Genomic DNA, 24697 nt, shown 5'->3' on the forward strand with positions numbered 1-24697 from the left:
ACCCTTACCAAGTCTGGTGTCACTCTAGGGACACAGTATTTATGACAAGGAAAGAGGCACCATGTTTGTAAATGAAGTTCAACATTTCTTTAAAAGCTCCATCCATCATTTTTTTAAAAGTTCAATCAATCTGTGAAACTTCTTATATTCACATCCAATCTCCTAGGTTTAGAAGTCTCCACCTACTTTTCCTCTACTTCAGACAAAGCAACTTAATATTGTTGTACTGAATTATGTTACCTTTTATTTTATACTAGAGGCTCAGTGGACGAATTTGTGCACGGGTTGGGTCCGGCTGGCTGTCCCGATCGGGGTCAATCGGGCTGGACTGGCCGAGGGGAGGGCATGCCGGAGGTTGGCCGGCTGGCCCACATCCCTGGTCGAACTCTCGGTCGAGGGGACAATTTGCATATTAGCCTTTTATCATATAGGATTAATTATTGAAACTTGAAGTATTTCCATTCATTGGGATTACACCTGTGGTAGAACATAGGTCAGATAATCTTGCCATTTATATCCTTGCTCTTGTGAAATGGTATAGACGCCAAAGAACAAACTTGAATTCAGCGTTGAGGTCCCTTGTCAGTGGCTGAAATAAAGGGTGAGTGATGGTACAGAAGCCTAGGTAGGGCTCACTGAGGTAGTAAAATGCTGACCAGGATAGAGCAAAAGACACAAAACTGGGTACTGGTAGTCATAACATTTAAGAAACGTAGACGCGATCGTAAATGGGACTCATGCTTCCGAGGAGCAGTGATTTAGAAAAAGTGCGCACCATGAAACCTTCCTGTGTGTGAATGGAGAGATGGAAATTCACATCTCTGCACTGTCATGTCTCATTGCTTTTTACTCCCTTCCTTTTGGTTTCATATGATTTGAACATTTTTCACAGTGACTAAAATATCACACAGCTCTGAGTTAGAGGTTTTTTGTGTTATTTTATTGCAGAGCATGCGTTCATGGGAAATTTTTTTGTTTTCTTGTAGAGCATGCGTTCATGGGAAGTATTTTTGTTTTATTTTATTGCAGAGCATGCGTTCATGGGAAGATTTTTTTGTTTTATTGGAGAGCATGCATTCATGGGAAGAATTTTTGTTTTATTTTCTTGTAGAGCATGCGTTCATGGGAAGTTTTTTGTTTTATTTTCTTGTAGAGCATGCGTTCATGGGAAGTGGCACTTGCTTGCTTAGGCTCTAAGCCAGGGGTGGGCAAACTTTTTGACTCGAGGGCCACAATGGTTCTTAAACTGGACCGGAGGGCCGGAACAAAAGCATGGATGGAGTGTTTGTGTGAACTAATATAAATTCAAAGTAAAGGAGTGGAGGGGAGAGCAAGAGAACCGGATAGAACAGCCGGATCCGACCCGCGGGCCGTAGATTGCCCACGGCTGCTCTAAGCCTTGTCTTAAGAAAACCTGTTGTGAAAACTTCTGAATGTCCAGAAAGAACAATTTATTAATGTCGTATAACCAAGTAACAAATGAGTCACCAGGGGAATTTGGCCCGCTGTATAGCAGCTATGCTAATGTTTGATTAATAATCAAATTCCTATCAGAAATACATTTAGAAGAAAAGCTGTTCTTGCAGAATGTTGCTCGGATTCCCTGTAATTGCTGAATTTCTTCAGGCAGCATTTTACAAGTTGACTGAACATGAGGCATTGTAAATTGTAGCCGCTCAGCAAATACGCAGTTCACTTTTCTTTTGGGTAGTTGACGGGCCCTGGGGACGTGGTGTAAGTATAGATGTTATGTGTCCACACATAGCCACACATTTGTGTTCTGTGCTTGTGAATGTATGTTTTGTGTATATCTTTACATGCACAAATCATCATTTCATGAAAGAAGGGCCAGCTGAATGACCCTCATAATAGTCATACCAGCTGACATTTACTTGTCTGAAACCTAGACACTGTGCTCTGCATTTCCCATGCACTGTGCCATTGGTCCTCATACAAGTCCTTAAGAGCAGGGACTAGCATCCCCGTTTTTCAAATGAGGAAACTGAGGTCCAGAGACATTAGGGAACTTGCCTAAGATCATCCAGAGAGTAAATCTTGGAGGTGACATTTCAGCCCAGAATTGTCGTTTCTGATACTGCCCCCTTAATGCATACTGCCTTTTATCATCCTTCTATATAACAAAGAGCTAATATGCTAACTAGACCGAACAGCAGAACAACCTTCCGGACGACCTTCCAGACGAAGCTGGGGCCGTGCATCAGGCCTCTAGTATGGTATATAATAAGATAAAGAATTTTTGACAGTATTCAAGAAAATTGACATTCTTGAATATTTGTGAAGGTAAGGAAAGGAAAATGGTATAGTCATTAAGAATCTTATTTCTAGCCCAGCCGGTGTGCCTCAGAGGTTGAGCGTTGACCCGGGAACCAGGAGGTCACCAGTTCGATTCCAGGTCAGGGCACATGCCCGGGTTGGCAGCTCGATCCCCAGTGGGGGCGTGCAGGAGGCAGCTGGTGGATGATGTTCCTCCCTCATCAGTGTATCTATCTCTCTGTCCTTCTCCCTCCCTGTCTGTTTCCAAATACAGACTGCTTATGTGTAGTATCAGCATGTATTAGTGGTAGGCACGCAGATATATTAGCTCTTATCATTTTACCAGACATTTATTCTGAGTCAGGAGGACTTTGGAAGTTCAGTTCTACATTGGCTAGTGTAGACTCTTAGAAGTAGGTGGGGAAAAACACCACCACCAAAATCCAATCGCTTTATACTCATAAATACAGTGAAGCATAATGATGTAAAGCAAACATCCCCGCAAAATAAGCCAAATAGATTTCCCAGTCCCGAGCCCACACCGCCACCCCAGTCTGAAGCTTGTCGCTGCAGAGGGTGGGTTTTTACTGGGCAGTACTGTGGACGGTGGTGTATCTATAGGCTTGTACTTATGGAGCCATCATACCCCGTGGCTACTGACATCGATTATTATCCCTGTTCCTAAATACTTGGGACCCTTCTACTTCCTAATCATCGCAGCGTTAGTTAGCATCCCACGTTGGGTGTTATCGCATGAATAATGCGTGGTTCTGTCGGTACAAGCACAGCCAGGAGTTCCCGGAGAGAAGCCGATTGCTGATGGTGACCTTCTTCCCCGTCTTCTCCCGGCCTCACTCATTCAGTGGTAATGATCCCGCAATGTATGAAATGAATTCAGTTTTGAATTCTAAAGAAGGTTAATGAAGAAAGATTAAGGCGTGAAGTTTATAGACAGGATCAAAGGAAAGCTTGAAGTAGGATGAGGTCTGCGATGGGAGGTAACCTGGCGGGGAACAGACCTCTCCCTGTGGCTCCCCAGGTTTGGCTCCCAGCATTATTGATTTAGGATATAGGATTTATCCATCAAGTTGCACATCCGGTTTCCCTCTTCACATCCCAAAGCAGATATATTCTTGGCATTTTGCTTTAGCTTTGTGCGTTTGACCAATACTGTGAAATTCCAAAGGTTATGTGGCCTGATAGCGGTTTCTGACATTTCGCGCACTAGCAACAATGCGAGTTGTTGGTACCTGACCCAGCCAGCTGTCTCATGGGTGTGTGTGTCTGCAGTGATTTTAGCATTCGCAGCATGTGGTACTTTCACATTTCTCAGGGAAGGGTTTATTACATTCAGTGCATTCGTAAGTTACATTGTCGGAGTTGTTTTTCAGCTAAAATAAAGCAGGCATTACTTGTTTATGCAAATCCAAGCTAATACAAGAGCCTCTGGCTTTAGGTTTTATTTTTCATTCGAGGGGAAATGAGAACTGTCATGTTTGCATAGTTATCTGACAGGCTTTCTGTTTATCAATTTAAATATTTACTAGGTGTGCCGGTTCATAATGCAGATTTTGTAATCAAAGAAAACACGATCATTTCAAAAGAAACATCAAAAGTGCTTTATTCAAAGTAATGTCCATCGCTAGCTTCACATTTCCCCCATCTTTCAGGTAATTTGTGGATACCGTCCCAATAGAACTTTTCTTGTTTTGAGGCAGACCATTCAGAGACCCGATTTTCCACTTCTTAGTACGTTTTGAAGTGCTGCTCAGAAAGTGTGTGTGCCATTGATCGGAACTAGTGGTCATCTGAAGGAGCAAGGTCTGGTGAATACAGTGGGTGGGTTAATACTTCCCAGGCAAGATCTTTTAATGTGTCTTTAACTGGTTTTGAAGTGTGTGATGGTGTGTCATCATGAAGCAAAATTACTTTGCCGTGTCTTCTGGAACATTCTGGTCATTTCACGATCAAAGCGTGGTTCAAATTGATTATTTGTTGTCAGTAGCGATCAGTATTAACGGTTTCACCTGGTTTTAGAAGCTCATAATACACCACACCTTCCTGATCCCACTAAACGTAGAGCATTGTCTTCTTTCCGAAGTGATTTGGCCTTGCAGTCCATATTGATGGTTGACCTGGATCAACCCATGGTTTTGTGCGTTTGGGATTCTCAAAATAAATCCACTTTTCATCGCCAGTCACAATTCGATGCAAAAAAGACTTTCATGCCATTGAAGCAACATTTTACTGATGACTTTTCGGTTTTCCATTTGTCTTTCGTTCAGTTGATGTGGCACCCATTTTCCTTCCTTTAAAATCTTTCCCATTGCTTGTAAACGATCGGAAATTGCTGAGCAACGTTTAATCTTTCTGCAAGTTGTTTTTGAGTTTGGCATGCATCTTCATCCAATAATGCTTATAATTGTTGGTCTTCAAACTTTTTCGGTTGACCTGGATGTTCTTTGTCTTTCACATAGAAATCATCACTTTTAAAGCGTTTAAACCAGCATTCACAAGTATCTTGAGATGGAGCATGTTCACCATAAGCTTCCCGAAGTATACGATAACTTTCAGCAGCACTTTTCTTCAAAATAAAGTAATGAATTAAAACTTCCTGCAAATGCTCTTTTTTTTTGGCATGAAATTCGACATTTTTAAGTGTAAAAATATCTATGATATTAACACTTTCAGAAAATTTTACATGAAGTTTTGAAGCTTGCTGTCAATACAACAAAATAGCATACATATCAAGTCGCATATATATCAACATATGTGTAACTCCACCTATTGAAAAATGTCCGTATTACTAACTGGTACACCTAGGATCTAAAGCAAGCATGCCAAACTCGCGGCCCACGGGCCACATGCCTCGTTTATTTGGCCTGTGTTAACCTTTGAGTTTGACATGCTTGATCTAAAGGGTTTTGTGTCTCTTCTTTTTTACATTGAATTTATTGGGGGTGACATTGATTAATAAAACTATACGGGTTTCAGGTACACTGGTACAATTCTACATCATCTGTACTGTCTCTTGTTATAAGAGACTATTGGGATGCACCTCCAGAGAAAAGCATGCCGAGTCAGCATCTTTTGGTTTCTTTCTTTCCACATCGATCTAAAACTGGAACTAATGTCTGATGGGATCTTTCCTTTTCCTAGACGGGTTGAGCTCTGTTATGTTTCCTTGAAATAGTACGTTTATTTCCAAGTTGTGGCCTGTAAATGTCTCTCCTCTTGACTGGTACCTGAAAGCATTGGACTTGGCAAGTCCAATAGACTATAGTTTGGACCTGAGAACATTTACGTGTGGGAAGCATAGTAGACTGCATTTATGGTTGCCATCTGCTTGTTTATTTAGGTTTCGGTACTGCTTTCTGGGTTTGAAATGACAGGATTTGAAGTTGTTAAGCTATCCATTAGCATGTCAACGGAGAGCTCAGGCTTGGGTAGCTAGGAGTGCCTTGGGGTATCATCCCCTAAAGTGCATCTAGACTAATATAATAGGTAGCATTCGTGTCAACTAGAAGGGTATGCAGGTGGACCAGCAGGCCCCAGGGCTGAGACCCTTGGTGTGGAACAGAAAAAGCCCGCATCGCCCGCCCCAAGTTGTCGCCACCACAAAAATATTTCCTCTTCTGGCACCCGCGTGCAGAGCTAACCTTCCAGGACCCGCTAAAGTGGCCTTCCTCCTTCTTTCTTAATCTGTTACATGGATTTCTAGGCTGTGGGATACCTAAATTTAGATGATCACAAGTTAAATTGCATTTAATTTCTATTATAGTTGTAACAATATAAAATAGAAACTTTTGTCCTGGGAATTGTAGCTAAAGCTCAAAGTGGAGGACAGTGGTATACAAGGGTACCCCGCTGTGAAGAGAGGTGCAGAGGCCCTGCTGAGAGAAGGCAGGTGGCTGCTGACTGCCCCAGTAGCCTGTATGCAAACAGCCTGTATACAAACAGCCTGAATACAAACAGCCTGTGTACAAACAGCCTGTATACAAACAGCCTGTATTCAAACAGCCTGTATACAAACAGCCTGTATTCAAACAGCCTGCATACAAACAGCCTGTATTCAAACAGCCTGAATACAAACAGCCTGTGTACAAACATCCTGTGTACAAACAGCCTGCATACCAACAGCCTGTATTCAAACATCCTGTATGCAAACAGCCTGAATACAAACAGCTCTATGCATTTCCTATGTATACATCTTAGCAACACGGTCTCTATTTCACAGGGACATGTACCAGGTAATATATTCTGCATTTCTCAGCTTGTGCACTCTTTTTCTGACTCCACCTCGCCCTTAACCATGGCACCCCACAGACTTTTTTTTTTTAATATATTTTTATTGATTTCAGAGAGGAAGGGAGAGATAGAGAGAGATAGAAATATCACTGATGAGAGAGAATCATTGATTGGCTGCCTCCTGCATGCTCCACACTGGGGATTGAGCCTGCAAACCCAGCATGTGCCCTGACCAGGAATCGAGCCATGACCTCCTGGTTCATAGGCTGATGCTCAACCACTGAGCCATGCCAGCCGGGCATGGCACCCCATAGTCTTAACCAGGGCTCTGCACCCACGGTCATCACCAGGGCTCTGCAGTAGCCTGTTCCTCGACCAGGAGGGGGGTTACTACCTCTCTTGGGATGGTCAGACTCATTTATTGGGTGAGGTGAGGAGCATTGTTAATGGTGTCAAAGATCAGTGCCCTCAGGTTGACTTAGGCTCAGGATCATTTCTGTTTTGTGTGGCACATTGTTCAAAACAGGAAAACTCACCTAAACATCTTAAAAGTCCAGTTGTTTTGCTTCTCTTGAGCAGGTGCTGCCCCCTCCAGTGGGGTGTGTGTCCCCACTCACTTCAGCCTCCCCTCTGTCACTGTCTTACCCCAGGTGGTGTGGTCCAAACAGCACTGTACATTTTTCAAGGAATTGTGAGGACACAAGCAGCCTATGTGTGAGTTGCAGAAATATCCTATCTAATAAAAGAGTAATATGCAAATTGACCATCACTCCAACACACAAGATGGCTGCCCCATTGTGATCGAAGATGACTGACCCCATGTGGACACAAAATGGCTGCCACAAGATGGCCATCAGGGGAGGGCAATTGGGAGGGACCAGGCCTGCAAGGGAGGGCAGTTGTGGGCAATCTGGCCAGCAGGGGAGGGCAGTTAGGAGTGACCAGGCCAGCAGAGGAGGAAAGTTGGGGGCACCTGGACCTGCAGGGAAGGGCAGTTGCGGGGAGGGGACCCAGGCCTGCTGGGGAGAGCAGTTGTGGGGGGGACCAGGCCTACAGGGGAGGGCAGTTAGGGGTGACCAGGCCTGCAAGGGAGGGCAGTTAGGGGTGACCAGGCCTGTAGGGGAGGGCAGTTAGGGGCAATCAGGCTGGCAGGAGAGCAGTTAGGCATCAATCAGGCTGTCAGGGGAGTGGTCGTTAGGGGATAATCAGGCTGGCAGGCAGAAGTGGTTAGGGGAAATCAGGAAGGCAGGCAGGCAAGCAGTTGGGAGCCAGCAGTCCTGGATTGTGAGAGGGATGTCCGCCTGCCCAGATTGGAGAGGGTGCAGCCTGGGCTGAGGGACACATACACCCCCCCTGTGCACGAATTTCGTGCACCGGGCCTGTAGTAGTTATATAACTCCCCACCCCCTAAAACACATACATAAAAAACCAAAACCATGACTAGCTAGCTGCCTCACTTGCAGGATCTGCCCTACAATGAGAGACCAGCAATGTGAGACACATATTAATATGTATAATAATGCGAGGCCGGATTCACACTATGACCTGCCTGTGGACATGACAAATGCCAGAGTTCTCTTGTCTGAGTCATCCCAGACTGTCCTGACCATAAATTTGAGTCAGCATTGCTTCCCCCATCCTTCCACGCCCAATCTGAGGAGGAGTCCTCAGTGTCCAGGGTCCAATAAGCCCTGCTTGCTGGCAAGTGAACTGGACTACTCCACAAGCCCAACACTGCTCAGCCTCCAATGAGGTGGATCTTGTGAATGTGGTCAAGGTGCCCCTACCTGTAGCTGAGCCCCGGTGCCCTCAGTTTACCTGGGAACCTGCTATCCACTGTGACACACGTCCCAATGTTTTCTTATTTGCCCCTGGAAAAGTTAATGGGGGACAAATATAATGCTCGTGTTTTAGAGGTAAAACTAAAAAGTATGTATACTTTCCATACACTTAAAATAGTCCTTTTTCTTTTGGGCATTTAGTCATCTACAGGCACAAAGTGTTGCATATCAGTATTTTTAAAAATGTTATATTAAGGCCTGGCCAGCATGGCTCAGTGGTTGAGCATCGACCTATGAATGAGGAGGTCATGGTTTGATTCCCAGTCAGGGCACATGCCCAGGTTGTGGGCTTGATAGCCAGTAGGGGTTGTGCAGGAGGCAGCCAATCAATGATTCTGTCTCATCATTGCTGTTTCTAGCTTTCTCTCACTCCCCTTCCTCTCTGAAATAAGTAAAAATATATTTTTCTAAAATCTTATGTTAAGAAATATTGTTTAAATTTCTGAGTAGGAAATACATGTTCAGGGGGAAAAAATCATTGAAATAAGCACAATATTGATTAGCATTATTTTATCCCTACCTGGTTCCACCATGACTCTTTAAAAATAGCTGTAGGTTTGGTTTTAAAAAATTGTTTTATTTTTGGTCAATTATATCTACAGCATATTTTTTCCACTGATTTTTTTTTTTTTTTTATGAGAGGAAGGGATGGAAGGAGAGAGAGAAACACTGATGCGAGAGAGACTCTGACTGGGGCCGGGTATTAAACCTGCAACCCAGGTACGTGCCCTTGACCAAAACCCGAGACCCTTCAGTGCACACACCAACACTCTAGCCACTGAGCTCACCGGCCAGGGCAGCTAAGGGTCTTCATTGTTTTTATACTGTTATTGCTCTCATGGTTTCTTCTTATCCAACTACTACTTTTTCTATAATAGTCTTCTCAGCTCTAAAAATTGAGGATGGGATTTGTATTACTTTGATTATTACCACAAGATGCTGTGAAAAGGAAGGCCATCTTTGACTTTATGATTCAGGCTGCTGGGCCTCTTGGTATTTTATCTCTTTCTCTCTTTTTTCCAACCAATATTTTCCAAAATACCCCTGACATAGAATGAACATTTTTTTAAATGCCTGTTTGAACTGCCGAGGGAACTAGTTTAAATCTATGATGTAGAGCCTCCTAAAAACCTGTCACGCTTTGTAGATTTGATCGTTTTGTGTGTGTCTCACATGGTGGGCAAAGATGGACTTAATTGTAATGGAAAGCCCTGTGTTGCCTCATTCTGCTTTATTCCTGGATTGATGGGTTAATGTCTGTAAATTGCTTTGTGTTCGTACACAAGGCAAAGGAGAGTTATGTACACACCTTGATGAAAAAGAGCAAATGTCAAATATTTTATAGCACACGTGCTCTCATTAAATATATTATTGAGATGCCTGGCCGGCATGGTTCGGTGGTTGAACATCAACCTATGAACCAGGAGGTCATGATTTGATTCCCAGTCAGGGTACATGCCCAAGTTGTGGGCTCAATTTTCAGTGGGGGGGGGGGGGGCATGCAGGAGGCAGCCAATCAATGATTCTCTCATCATTGATGTTTCTATCTCACTCCTTCTCCTTCCCTCTCCAAAATCAATAAAAAAATATTTTTTTAAGTAAAAAAATAAAAATATGTATATTATTGAGAGCAAGCGAAAGGACGACATCTTATTCATTTTTATATCTCTTGTCCCCCCAACAATACCTGGATCTTTTTTTTTATTGTTTAAAGTTTTACAAATAGTAGTACGTATGTCTCCTTTTTTTCCCCATTGACCTTCCCCGGGCCTCCCCTACCCCCTAGCACATGCCCTCCCCTCCCCCCATGTCTTGCTTTATAAAAGCTCGGTACATCTAAGAAGGGAAGATGACTTGTGTTATCATTAGCATCAGAATAATCTCTATATATAAAAGCCTAAGTGACTGGATGACCAGCCGGTAGCTATGATGCACCCTGACCACCAGGGGGCAGACACTCAATGCAGGAGCTGGCCTCTGGTGGTCAGTGGGCTCCCACAGCGGGAGTGCTGCTCAGCTGACAGACGCTGGGTTCACAGCTGGCAAGCGCAGCTGCGGTGGCATGAACCTCTCCCGCAGACCCTCCCCCTGTGTGTCCCAGTGGTGGTGGCAGCAGGCGCAGCCTGGCCTGGATGGGCGGGAGCGGCACAGTGCCTATCCTGGGCTTGGGCTCCTCCTCACACTACTTTGTGCTGTGTGGGATCGTAGGTATTTCTCTCTTTCCCCATCCAGCCCGGCTAGAGAGCGGGTCCAGTTCCCGAGTAGGGGCGGCTGGGGATGGAGAAATGAAAGAGACAAGACACAGAGATAGAAGGAAAAAGCTGGGACCGGGTGGGACCACCGTCCTCTTCTGATGGAGAGACAGGGACAGGGACCCAGAGCCAATCCAGCGAGTTTATTTTATATCCCAAATACCAAAAGGTCAAGACAAAAGGAGATGATTTGCATTCTTGAGTAAGCCCTGAGCATTCCTGGTGCTAGGCTGGATTTAGATATCAAAACCACTTCCCCACACCACGGCTGAAATGAAGGTCAAGCTGACAACACCCTTTCCCTTTTGGCAAGGTGTGTTCCCAGGGCATGGCTTTGCCTGTTGCCTTGGGTTCAGCTGACAATAATTAAAGAATGCCCATGTGCCTTCCCAGGCGCTGTCTACATGGGATCAATGCCAACAGCAGGCTGGAGCCCAACGAGCTGGCAGGGAAGGCCGGGCTGCGGCGGCGCGGAGGTCCACTGATCCCCACTGGCCAGGCCGAGGGACCCCACTGGTGCATGCATCCGTGCACCAGGCCTCTAGTTTGTAATAGATTTCTCAAGCCATTCACTTTCCCAGCTGGTTATAAATATAATCTGACTATGCCTCCTCTCATTTAAGTGGCATTTAATTTTTCACGTCTGTAATTATTGGATTGCTAAATCTTTCGATCAACAAGTTGGACATTCAGCTAAGACTCTGCAAATAGAAAGGCATCGTTTCTGACAGCGAGGGAATATATAGTCAGTGCAGTGTTTCAGCAGCCTGTGACAGCTGTTGGTCGAAGAACATTAATCAAGTAACTGAGATGTTAGAAAATTGGAAGAAATTACACAGAAACCAGGAATGAAAAGGTCTGAGAGACTGTCTGGGGCCAGCCTTTCCACCTTGCTGGAGAGTCTTAGCATTCCTGTAAGTGTGAATTTAATGTGTCTTCAGTTTGGCGTGCCTAAGACCCTTTTCATTACAGGTAATTTTCGGCGTAAATCCATCAGCTAGATACGCTGTGTTCCAGAACTTTCAGGTGTCTTTTATCCCATCATCGGCACCGCGGTTGATTCGTTTGTGAATCCCGCAACACTCGCATTTGTAGGGATTGATTCTCGTCTCAGTTTGTTTTTCTCCTGGATCTGCCAGAAGGCCGTCAGTCTTGTGTGCTGAAGGTTAATGCTCAAAGTCAAGCCGACAGAGCCGTGAGCTGCCAGGTTTCCAAGATGAGGACTGGCTCCCTTCGCAGAAGTAAACGATCCCTGCCGTGTCTCGTGTCTCTGTGCGGCGCTCCCCGCGGCTGAGGGAGCGCATCAATCCTGTGTCCCTACCTGCTGTACACACTGATGACACTCGCTGTTAGCGCGATGGACTGAGCAGCGCGGAGGGCGCACCTGCCAGGGCCGCACAGACACGTAGCTTTCCATCGCGGCCTTGAAACATTCCTTTTGCGCTGATTTTACATGGGCATCATAGCTTCACATCCCAGGGGCTTTCCAGCCCCACGGCAAAGGCGGAGCAGGCCTCGGTGGGGCTCTGTTTTCTGAATGATACCCCAGAGGGTCTCGGGGTGATACCCTTGGCCAAAGCCCCACGGCAGGCTGTGGAGGGAAAATGACATGAAGGTGGCTATTGCAGATCCTGAGTAGCTCTGCGCATTTAAGTCTCCTCAAAGGCTCTCTCTAATGGGCAAGTGGGTCATTGAATTCAATCACGAGCCATCAGTTGGGCTGTGTTTTTATGTTCTGTTTTATTGTCACGTTTCCCAGGCTCTGAGGCAGCAGCAGAAAAGAAGAAATGGAGTCTCAGTGATGGTCAACAAGACCGTCCCGCGCGTCGTGCTGACGCCACTGAAGGTGTCTGATGAGCAGTCGGATTCGCCGTCAGGTAAAGAGCCAGAAGGGTCCGCGGGCCAGGTTCCTCCCGGGAGACTTCCTCGCGGAAGGGGGATGCCAGGAATTCTCTCTGCACCTGAGCAATGGCTCCACCTGAGGTTTTGTTTAATGTTTCTATACCTTTGATTCTTTCCGTGATTAAAGGTCACAGAGTATTTTGCTCCTTAAACAGAGGTAGCAGCTCTCTCATCAGCAGAGGGCTCCCTTGCTCACGTCGGTAGGGGTAAGAAGGGGCACTTCTGGGTGGGCTTTGCCTGTTGCTTTGGCCTTTGTGTGGATGTGGGACTTTAATGGTGGACCACTGCCCGCAGAAGCAGTTCTCCAGCGGGGGTGCATTGTTTTGTGGTCCTTGGCTGCGACACCGGGCATCCTTGATGAGGTTTTGTTTTTCTGGCAACATCCTTCTCACCTCCGTGCAGCCCTGACCTTTTCTAATTTACCTCCTGTCACTTTGTCAGCGACGTACTGTTCTGTTCATAATAGACTGATGGCTGCATTTTCTGTGCCTACTGCAATGTAAAATTATCTATAAAGGTATGATCTCCTCTCTCTCTCTCTCTTTCTCCCTCTCTTTCTCTCTCTGTCTCTTCGAGCTTCTCTTCTTGCTTCATCTGTCTGTCTTGCATCATCTCTAAGCGATATAATATTGTTGGAGCTTACTGGAGTATTTTTACAAAAGATCTCTCAGTGTTTCTTTTATAAGCTGTCAGATCAGCGAATGTGTTTTTGACTCCACTATTAGGCCATCTGTTCTTGCTTTTTGTTCTGTGTGATTGATTTATTGGGCTTTCTCTTTGTAGCCAGTAAAGGCATCAGATTGTGGCCCAAGGTAGTGAATTAACTCTTAGAAAAGGAGATTATATCTACAGCTTTTTAAAACAATTTGAGATTTTTCTTTTCAAGGACAGCAAGAGGAAGATAATGACCTAATAACTATTTCCTTTTTTAGGATCCGAATCTAAAAATGGTGAAGCAGACAGTTCAGATAAAGAAATGAAACATGGGCAAAAATCTCCCACTGGAAAACAAACAAGTCAGCACTTAAAACGGTTAAAAAAGTCTGGTTTAGGTGAGTGTTCAATGGACTATGACATTTCACAGTCTAGAGATTTATATCTTTTTGCATGAAATTATGGAGAGTCTCAGAACATTTTTTTTTAAGAGTAAAACAAACCTTTCTTAAATCATTCCAATTTATCTAAACCAAAAGGGTACTAAATAAGGAAATGTAGCTATAACGGAATGACCTTAAGCATTAAGATGATTAAATATTGCTTAAAAATTGCTAAAATCTGTGAATGACATTATTGTATGAAACAAAGGCTAAAGATAAGATATTTAAAATTATATATATATATAATTTTAAAGGCTAATGACATTATTGTATGAAACAAAGGCTAAAGCTAAGATATTTAAAATTATATATATATATATATATATATATACATATACATATACATATACATATATATATATATATATATATATATATATATATATATATATATCTTCAAGTACTTATCTGCCAAGTATGATTCTATTTGATGTGCAATATTTTGTTCCCACCTCTGGATTTCACTTGATAAGAATATATTATATGGGGGCGGGGGAGATGCTACTTTATAAAGACTTCACCGAGCTGAGGGCACATGTCCTGGGGGGCTGCTGCAGCAAGCTGCTGGCCTTGCTTTTCAATCTGTGCTGCCTGAAATAGTCAGTGGTGCTTGTCTGGAAATTCCTGTGAAGTTGCTAAGCGGTGTGGGAGACGCCGCCCGGGGGTCTTACAAGTCCGCGCCAGAGTTTCTTCTGAAGATCTTCCTGATAACCTCTCATCAGGAGCTCCACAGCAGCAGCCAGGGAAAGGGAAGATGAGAAGGAAAAAGATGAAAACAAACCGATCCTGGGCTGAGCGCTGCCGTTCTCTGCCGACTCGGCCTTGCTGGAAGTCCTGACCGAATGGCTTCGTTTCTCTTGGTTATTTCACCCTGAACAAGGGCAGTGATAATGACCCGGGTCATTGCAACATTTCGTAAAATGATAGAAACTACAGATTTATTGGCCTGAACTTTATCACTGGTTCTGCACTTACTTTCTTGGAAATTTAGGGTAGTTCTTATTTGCAGAGTTTTTCTGTTTGCAAAATTCAAGCAAGATTCTGACGCATTTATTTTCAGTTTTTTAGTAACGGTTTATTGATTGTCTGCTGTATACCAGGAATTTTGCTAACTCCTAGGCACATACTTTTAATAAAAAGCCTTTCTATAATTTTTAGATATCTTCTGGGAAGCAGAATTTATTTTTGTTTTAATTTTTTCAATGTAGCATAATGATCTCTTTTGCATTATTTCCAAAGCTAAATGACTTTATAGGTTTTGTGTAGCCTCAAACATATGTGTGTGTTTGTGTATAACCACATTTACACATATACTGATGTAGTTTTTATTTTTCTGCTAGCCTTTTGGGGGGTTGTAAAATCAATTCTTTAACATGAGTAGCTTCTGAAGTAGAAAACTGTAATGGGAGAATGATATGTAAAGAATGTCCTTAAAAAAATACCCTATTATGATACCCAAAGTAGTTGAAAAGTCATTAATCTTCAATTAAAAATAGTCTGCCAACGAACTCAGTAAATTCAGTGTCATATCATGAGTTTAAGAAAATTCACCCGGCCGGCGTGGCTCAGTGGTTGAGTATCAACCTATGAACCGGGAGGTCACGGTTTGACTCCCGGTCAGGGCACATACCTGGGTTGCAGGCTTGATCCTCAGTGTGGGGTGTGCAGGAAGCAGCCAATCAATGATTCTCTCTCATCATTTATGTTTCTCTCTCTCTCTCCCTTTCCTCTCCTCTCTGAAATCAATAAAAATATATTTAAAAAAATTTCAAGGCACAGGCCTTGCTGTTTAATTGCTTATCTAACTTCAGGACTGGAAGTCAAGGCCATTGTGTGCTGGCGATCAGCATCCTCTCAGGCGCTCCGGTCTGCAGCCAGGATCTCCTATTATCTAATGGTTGCCTAGGAGTCCTGCATGCCAGTAAGAAGCTCACTTGTTAAAAATTGTTGTATTGTGAGAGTATTTCAGCTGACTTGTTAGCAAATTAAAAAGGCAATAGAGGAGATTGCTGTGTTCTTTTTAACATGCTTCCTTTTAGACCTCAAAGTGCTAGAAATAATGAAGCCCCTTAATGAAAGAATGGAGCAGTAAACTCATATTCATGCCCTTATTGAATGCAGTGGTCTAGGTGTTTTGACAGAAGATTCCTCATTTAGTCCCTACTTCAATTATGTACGGTAGAATTATTTCCACTTTCTTCGGCCGAAGAAACAGGCCCAGAGGATTAAGGAGGTTTGCCCGAACCCATAAATGACACAGCTAAGATACAAGCGAAGGCACAGCCAGCTCCCGTCTAAACTGTGAATCTCGGGTATGGTCTGAGTGTCAAGTCCTTTAGCCGACAGAGGAGACCTGTGGACACCCCTGAGGAGCAGCATGGCCCTCTGTCACATGAGGCTGCCCGAGGTGTTAAAATGCAAGTGCCCTAGCCCTGGCTGGTGTGAAGTGTCAGCTCCTGCAGGGTCTCCGGTTCGATTCCCGGTCAAGGGCACATACCTGGGATGCAGGTTCCATCCCTCCCCAGTAGCGGCATGTGGGGTGTGTGCGGGAGGCAACCAATCTATGTGTCTCTCTCACATCAATATTTCTCTCTCTATTTTCCTCTCTCTCTCTCTCTCTCTCTCTCTCTCTCTCTCTTTCTCTTTCTCTCTCTCTTTCTCTTTCCTTTTCTCTTCTTCTCTCCCCTCTCCCTCTCCTTCCCTCCCACTCTTATCGTCGGGTGGGGATTAAACAAACAAAAAAATGCAGGCACACTAGTTACTCTAACATAGAAGGAGAATGAGCAACTCTACGATTTCTTGGCTGATCCTGTAAAATGAAAGAGATGAGGAAAAAGGTGGGATTTCAATTAAGTCAATTAAGGTAAACATTTGTCAAGATAAATGGAAGGTAATTACAGGAAGGAAGTGTGACTGACTCTGGAACCTAGCAAGCAGCTTAGGGGAACGGCTTATTTTGTGCTAATGAAGTCAGTAGTACTTATGAAGCCCCATACTCTAGAACAGCGGTTCTCAACCTGTGGGTCGCGACCCCTTTGGGGGTCGAACGACCCTTTCACAGGGGTCGCCTAAGACCATCGGAAAACACAGATATTTACATTACGATTCATTAACAGTAGCAAAATGACAGTTATGAAGTAGCAACGAAAATAATTTTATGGTTGGGGGTCACCGCAACATGAGGAGCTGTATTAAAGGGTCGCAGCGTTAGGAAGGTTGAGAACCACTGCTCTAGGGTGAAAAGTGAAAAAATGTAAAAATGAAAAAATGTTAAATGTGACCCTCTCCAGGCAGTAGCCCACGTCTCTTTCAGAAAGTATTGTTTCGATGCTCTGTGGCCTGAGGGAGCTTACAGAGGGGAAGATTCTCTATGCTGTGAAGCATTGTAGAGTCTGGATGGTATTTAGCACTCCATAAGGCACATTTATGGATATTTTGCTCTCCCCTCTTTGCCATTAACCTTGCTCATTCCTTGGGAATAATGACCTTCTGTCCATCTTCGAGGTTCTCACCACACCCCTTATATCCCTCCTATTAGTAGGTGCTAAATACACTTTTTAAATTTATATTTATTGATTTGAGAGAGAGAGAAACATCAATGTTGCTGTTTCGCTTATTGATGCATTCATTGGTTGATTCTTGTATGTGCCCTGACTGGGGAATGAACCCGTAACCTTGACCCTTGACATACCGGAACAACACTCTAACCAACTGAGCTACTCAGCCAGAGCTGAGTAAGTTTTGAATACATTATTTATAGGTAACCAGGTTTGTCTGGATGTATGAGGCCTCTTACAGGTTTCAGCATAGTAGGCAAGTTACTTAGATACCCTGGAATGAAAATGACCTCTCCCAAGAGACCCTGTGCTCTTGGGATAGGTCATTCTTTGAATACCAATGTGTAGCTCCAGAACCAATGTGAAAAAAGATGAACACCCAACACCCCCAGCCAGCCAGACAGGGAGAACTGGTTCTTAATTATTTGTTTTTCCCAGCAGAGTTAGACATCCAATTCGTACAGTTTCAGAAATGTGGTTTTCACCTTCTTTGCCATCTCCAAGTAGAGGTAACTGTATAAAAGCCGTAACCTACTGAAGCCATCTAGAATAATAAAAGTGTAATATGCTAATTAGACTGGACAGCTGAACAACCTTCCGAACGACCTTCCGGACGTCCTTCCGGACGACCTTCTGGGGCTGTGAGGGCGGAGCCCCTTGCATGAATTTCGTGCATCAGGCCTCTAGTTCTAAATGAAAACAAATGCTACAAGGCTTTTCTAACTTCAGGAATTCCTAAACTAAACTCAGTAAATATCAGACTTCAGGGTAATGATCTAAATTTTCATCCTCATTGCGAGATTCCCTGAACAGGATATGAAATACTTTTCATCGTCCCTCATGCACTTGCTTTCGGTCTCTGGCCATGTTAATTTGTCAGATTGCAGGATAGTCACCGTCTTCAAGGAGGAAGTTTTACCTGAGTCTCGGAGCCTCAGGAGTGTAGCCCTGCACACAGTGTGTTTCCCTGAGGACCCTGCAGTGGAGGGTGCCCCCCAGGCCTCCTCGGGTCCCTGCCGAGGCCAGCTCCCTGGAGAGGACTAGAGCACACAATAAAAATAGATGCGCTGAGTGCCGACACCCCGCAGTTCTTTGTGCTCGTGCTCTTGAAATCAGTGAGAAATATATCACAGCCTAGGGACCCACTACTTGTGACATTGGTGTTTTGTTTTATCTTTGTTCTGTTAGTTTTGTTCTTCACCAGGATTATTTATGGAAAGTAAAAGGATATTTCTCTGAGTAGCTCTCTGATGGAGTAGACAGGAGACATGGGTCAATTGAGTGCAGTTGAAAAAAACAAACAAGCACAGATCTATAGAATATTTTTCTGATGATATTATAGCAAAAATTAAAACTTTTGTTAGTCCTCTCCCATTTCTTAATCTTGTGTGGTAGGAAACGTTATTCTGTTATGCGTAAAACAAATGCTAACAGTATCTACAAGAGCTTTTATATCATACGTCTTGCAGGTTATTATAACAGTAAATATTAGACTACCACATAATCAGGCAGTTGAAACTGCATCCAGTGAGCTGCGAGGTAGGTGACAGCTGAAAATGGGGTTTAAAGTACACGTGTTTCCTGCCTAATCAGTAGGTTTAATATCCTGTCTGCTTATCTTAGCAAAGGATGAAACTCGTTTAAAAGCTCCCCTGTGGAGTCTTCAGAGATAACCCTGTTACATTATCATCTCGTGGTCTCCAGGACACTCGGAGGGTGGATTGTACACATTTAAAAAATTGTTTAATGCTATTCTCTCTTACCACTCTCTTACAAGTTAATTTCTCACATTTTCCCTTAACTAAAATTAGGGGTCATTTACCTAAACCAGCTTTTAATGATAGCTCTTCCTACCCACTCAGAAGGAGTTTACAGAGTGCCTGCCAAACTCGTCTAAGATTGTAATGGATGTCTCTGAGGGGTTTGGAATAAATGTGCTTGCTGAGCCCTACTTCTGGGATTCATTCCAGTATATTTTATTTGGTTTAATCTTTTTTGTAGTGAAGAATGATAACATTACTGGTTGCATAAAACGTTATATACTTTGAGAATAAATCAATGCAGAAAAATAAGAATTGAAAAATAAGCCTCAATCTATCATCCAAAATAATCTCTCCCAGTGTTTTATAAACAGATTTGACATCTCTTCATGTGTAAGTCTAGCCAGAGGTCATAGTTGAGGAACCGTATTATGCCATTTAAATTAAAAGTATAAAATGTAAGCGAGCCCAGGGTGCCTACTAAAGAACAGAAGTAACATTTAAAAAGAGCGTTGCTGAACATTGCCACAAGATCTATTTACAGCTAAAAGTTCTCTCCAAAGGTATTAAATACATGAAAAACTGAGAGAGGAGTGATTATCTTATTGAAGTACTCACTTAACGGTGGACAGTATGTTGTAAAGGACAGGGACATAATTACACCCGTAGCCCCTCCTGCCTCCATGTCTTGGTTAGTTTTATTGTTTTTTTATACATCACTGTTAACATTTATATTCTGTTTGGCAGTCAGCATTCCCATAGTTCATGACCCCGGTACTGTATTTCAGTGGATTCATTGCTCCCTGATAGACCCCGGTACTGTATTTCAGTGGATTCATTGCTCCCTGATAGACTCTTTACACGGTTTTTCATGTGTGAAGGCCACGCGGATTCTCATCATAGAAGGTGTGATTTTGGCCTCAGATACGTGTGTACCCCTTAGACTTCGCTCTTCCAAAGCCTGTGTTTCTCCTCTGAGCTCTTGTGAAACCTTCGTCTCGGTTCCTTTGAGGCAACGAAGCGAGCTTTTTGTTGGGAACTCTTTCTGTATTTTCCTCTTGTCCCGGACGCTCTGGTCTGCCCTGGCGTGTGCTCCTGCCCCCGTGTGCCTCCGGGTCTGTGTTTTGTGTGTAAATCCTGTGTGGGGTCCCTTCTGGGAGTCTGAGTGTTTCCACCAGCGTTCTACCCCCTGATCCACACGAGCACCGACACCTGCAGCCTCGCCTCAGATTGGTGCTCTCCCAAGTCCCGTTGGTCAACATAACAGAGACCTGCCCTGGCCCCGTCCGGACACAGGCCCGTGGTTTTTACCGTGGAATCAACCTGGTGCTTCTACAGCAAGGATTCTCACGGTGCCTTCTCTTCCTCCTCCCAAGGCCCAAGGCCCTCAGATACTTAACACTCTCTAGTGTCAGGAATTAGACACTGAAATGACAGCATCTTTCCTTCCTAGGGAGACCAGGTACCAGCTTTATTTATTTATTTTTTTAATATATTTTATTGATATTTTACAGAGAGGAAGGGAGAGGGATAGAGAGTTAGAAACATCGATGAGAGAGAAACATTGATCAGCTGCCTCCTGCACACCCCCTACTGGGGATGTGCCCACAACCAAGGTACATGCCCCTGACCGGAATCGAACCCGGGACCCTTCAGTCCGTAGGCCGATGCTCTATCCACTGAGCCAAACCGGTTTTGGCCAGGTACCAGCTTTAAGAAGCTAGGGCAATCAGGTATAATTGGATTGTCCTTAAGCCAGTTAGGAGTAAGTGTGTGAGGAGAATTAAAAAGGAATTAAATATTCTGTGTGGCAGCAAATTTAGCAAGACTTCCATCTGTTCCGTTTTTGTTCCAAAATTATGAAACATGCTTTTGCTTAAATGGACATCTTTGGACCAGGTCTTTTGGTGTTGCCATAAAAGACTGTGTAGCTCCCTGGATCTTTTTCCCCTATGATATGCTTCATGATTTTGAACCAAACTAAACAGTAACCAGCAGCGTAATCCATGACTCATAACATGTATTTCAAAAGTGTTTCAGTTTTCTCGTTTCTCCAGTGCCCCCTCCCAGTCAGAATTACGGTTGGTAAGATTGGGGATATTGAGAATCTGTACCCCATAAGAAGCAACTAAGCAAATCCCTTCCCTATGTTTTCAACATTTCTGTCTCTAGGGTTTACCTTTGCCTCTGATAAAGGTAAGAAGCTTCTTCCCTAGTCTCTCCCTCTTGCCTTTTGGTTTTAATTGTCAAGTGCTTCAAATGTATAGAAAAATACAGAAGCTAATGAAGCGGACGTGTACGCCTCCACACCGTGACTCAACAAATATTAGGCGTTTGTGAGATTTGCTATAGATTTTAAAAAGATGATACAACTTTTGTAGTTTTTGTGTTTCTAAGTGAGATTGGCCAAGTAATTTTCTCTCATTCAGCCTTTATCCTTACTTTGGGATAAAGGTTATGTGAACTTCATCAAGCGAATTAAAGCACTTTCTTGCATTACCCAGTCACTGGGATATGTATAATATGAAGTCATGGGAACGTTTCATGGTGTCCTGGTAAACTTCATATTTGGAGCTATTGCTTATAAGTGCTTTGTGTGCATGTGGGCTGGGGGGTTGCCTATTTATCCATTTTTTAAAAGATTTTATAAATTTATTCAGGTTTTCTATTTTTAAGTTAAATTTGAAAGTTTATAAACATGTAACAGTTGGTCTTCAAAGATATTGGCTAACATCGTAGTATTGTGCTTTTTAACTCTATATAACTACTTTTGCCTTGTAAACCTATAGCATATCTCAAACTACGTGCCTGCCTGTCATCCCTATTCATGTTCATTGATGCTACCTCTCTCTAGAGGTATGCCTATTTTATTAGTCTAATGAAAGAAAAATTATTTTGTCCTTTTTTATTTCATGAATGCCTACCTTAATTTTTAAATTTTTTCATATTTTTTCTCAAGTTTTTATTCTTGGGTTCATGTATTAACTTCTTGATTTGTACCTTTAACATGTGAATTTTCAATATTTTTCCCACTCTCTAATATATACAATTGAGCTTTTAAAACCAATTGAGCTTCAATTTACAAATTTTAACATTATCATTCAGAATCAAAATATTTTGTCATTTTTGTTGCAATTTTTTTTCCTTTAATTTATTAAATATTTAGAAATGTGCCTTTGAATGTGCAAATATATAATGAGTATGTTAGGACTGAACAGGGTTTGTGTTTTTGATACCTACTTATATTTCTTTGTGAAAAGGAAGATGAGGTTTTATATTATTCTCCAATATTTGTTGAGACTCACTGGTCAGTTTTTTCATTTTGTTTTGTTTGTGTTTGTTTTCTTACTGTCCCTGGAGTGCTGCCAAAAACATTGCTTTCTCTGAAGGGCTCAGTGCAGTGCCGTAGGTTAAATTCATCAGTACAAGATGGATTATTGAGTTGCTGATGTCCTCTGTATTCTTAAGACAAGTTTTCTGTCTGATATTGCAACTTCCGATCAAATATCTTAAGACTTCCCGCTAGCATTGTGTCATTCCAATTTCTCTTTTCAATTCTCTCAATTTTAGATTTTGAGTGCTATCCTATTTAAATAGATGGAGGCTTAAGGTCAATATATTTACCAGTGAATTATTTCTTTTACACTTAAGAAATTATCTTTTTTATGCCCAATAAGGTGTTTGTTTTACCTTTGACTGTCTTGTCTGATGTTAATATGGTAGTATTGCTTTTTTGTTGTTGTTTTGAATGTCTGCCTAGTATTTCTTAGTTTATCTCCTCATTTTTATCCATTCCATGTGATTTTTAGTTTAAATATGTCTCTTGGAAGCATCCTATAATTGGATTGGATTTTTAAATCTAAGGTCAGACATTCACTTACATTTGTTTTGATTGTGTTGGGCTTAATTTTAAAAAAGTTCTCCTCCTTTTATACCTTCCATTTGATGGATTGAATTTTCCTCCCATGCATTTATTTTGAAGTTATGAGTCTTCCCCCTGACCCCCAGTGGCTACCTATAGAGTTTTAACAAAGTAAAGAACTAGCCTCTATCTCTCCTGTTCCCAAACCATGCCAGGGTTTATAGTGTTCTCAGTCCAATCACACCTTCCCATCTCCTTGCGATTATTGTCCACTATTTTATTTCCAGTTGTTTTAACTCTCATTAGTTATTAGTATTCTTTTGCACCATTAAGTATATTTGGATTTGTTTGTGTTAGTCTTTTAGTTGACACATGGCTTTTGCTACTTGCTCATTCTTTCTTCGATTTAATTTATTTGTTAAGAACATTTACTGGTTATTTTAGCAAAATTCTCTAAGGGTTAGTTTCCATTTTGGATACTGAAAATGTTCTTGTGTCATTGCCATTTGGAGAGACCGTTTTCAATGAAATTCTAGATTGACACTTATTTTCTCTCGGCCCTTTAAAGATTTGTCACTGCCATCTGTTATCTGTTGAGGATAAGGTTTCTCTCTTATTGTCATCCCTTTGGAGGTAATCTATTTTTGTTCAAAACTGTTTAAGACATCTTTTTTTGATGTTTTGTGATTTCAACATATCACATGGATATTTGTCCTTCAGAGTTAGAGTCTTACTTTATCTGAGGACTTGTCATTTTTTTTCATTTCTAAAGATTTCAGCCATTAGCTCTTCAACAATTGCTTCTCTGACATCTGCTGTGTGTGTGTTTTTACTGAGAAACTCCTACAGATATGCACTCGGACTGCTTATTCCATTCCCTGTATTTCGTTCTCTATCATGTTTTTTTTACTCATCATCTTATATGCTGTATTCTAGGTATTTTCACTAACTCTGTATTTTATTTAATAACTAGATGCCCAGTGCACTGATTCGTGCACATTGAAAGAAAATTAATTAGAAGAAATATTTTAATATTGCTCTTCGCCCTTTCTCTATAATAGAAGTGTCAACCAAATTCATGATCGACAATGACAGATTGAAACACACGCGTGCGATTGGTGCCAGCGAGAGCTTTATATATATAGATAAACATGCTTAATTAGACCTGCTTTCTGATTTAGCTAAACTTTTTCCAGCCCAGTGAAGCACCCCAACTTCTCTTTCAGGTAATTGTCAGCAACACAGCAGTAAATATCAACATGAAGCAGATTATTATTGTAGATCACGCAGGGAGAACAAAGGGTGAAATATTTAACTGCAGCAGTGTTTGACTATATTCTGTGCAGTGAGAAAACCTGAAGTCATTTTCAAGGTCTTCTTTTCAGTCGGGTCAAGTTTCTAAGCTTTCTAAATCTCCGTTTTCTGGCTAATGAAAAAAAAAATAGGATTCTACCGAGTTTCCTACTACTCTAGGACTTCCGTGAGGAGCAAATGAGATGAGGCACGTGAAAACGCTTCACAGACATTTGGTTAAAGTGTGAAATATTTGCACCTGGCTACAAAGCAAGTTGTGTTCCTGGGCTGAAGAAACTGCAAGGAGGCTAGTCACTAGGGAGAGGAAGCCGGGTGTTGCTACATGATGTCATTAACCGGCGCCCACAGTGACCATTTCCGGGCTGGGCTGGCCTGCTGGCTGCATTTTGCGACATGGGTTCTTGGCAGCATTAGCTGTGATTTGGTGGGCTGTCGCTCTGGGGTGGTGGTGGGGCCTGTGTCCCACTTGGGGGAAGCCGAGTGGTGCTTTGTGGGCGCCAGCTCCGCGGTGCTGTTTCTTTTTAAATGGCCAGTGTGCGTCATGGCAGCTCCTATGTTGAGTGTCAGCCCCCTGGTGGTCAGTGAGTATC

The 24697-nt window shown here is 42.7% G+C and overlaps 1 protein-coding gene across 2 annotated transcripts in view; it reads left to right on the forward strand.

Annotated features, from left to right (window-relative positions):
- The window catches only part of ASXL3 (ASXL transcriptional regulator 3), a gene marked incomplete at its 3' end in the record, with an annotated part of 191422 nt that overhangs the window by 105514 nt on the left and 61211 nt on the right, over positions 1 to 24697 (forward strand). For both annotated transcript variants that reach the window (XM_080683489.1, XM_080683490.1), the window contains exons 6-7: positions 12375 to 12492; positions 13450 to 13569. In XM_080683489.1, the coding sequence (XP_080539615.1) occupies positions 12375 to 12492; positions 13450 to 13569 (238 nt within the window). The remainder of the gene's footprint in view (positions 1 to 12374; positions 12493 to 13449; positions 13570 to 24697) is intronic.

This window comes from Plecotus auritus (genome assembly GCF_963455305.1).
Source record: "Plecotus auritus genome assembly, chromosome: 8".
In the NCBI taxonomy this organism is placed as follows: domain Eukaryota; kingdom Metazoa; phylum Chordata; class Mammalia; order Chiroptera; family Vespertilionidae; genus Plecotus; species Plecotus auritus.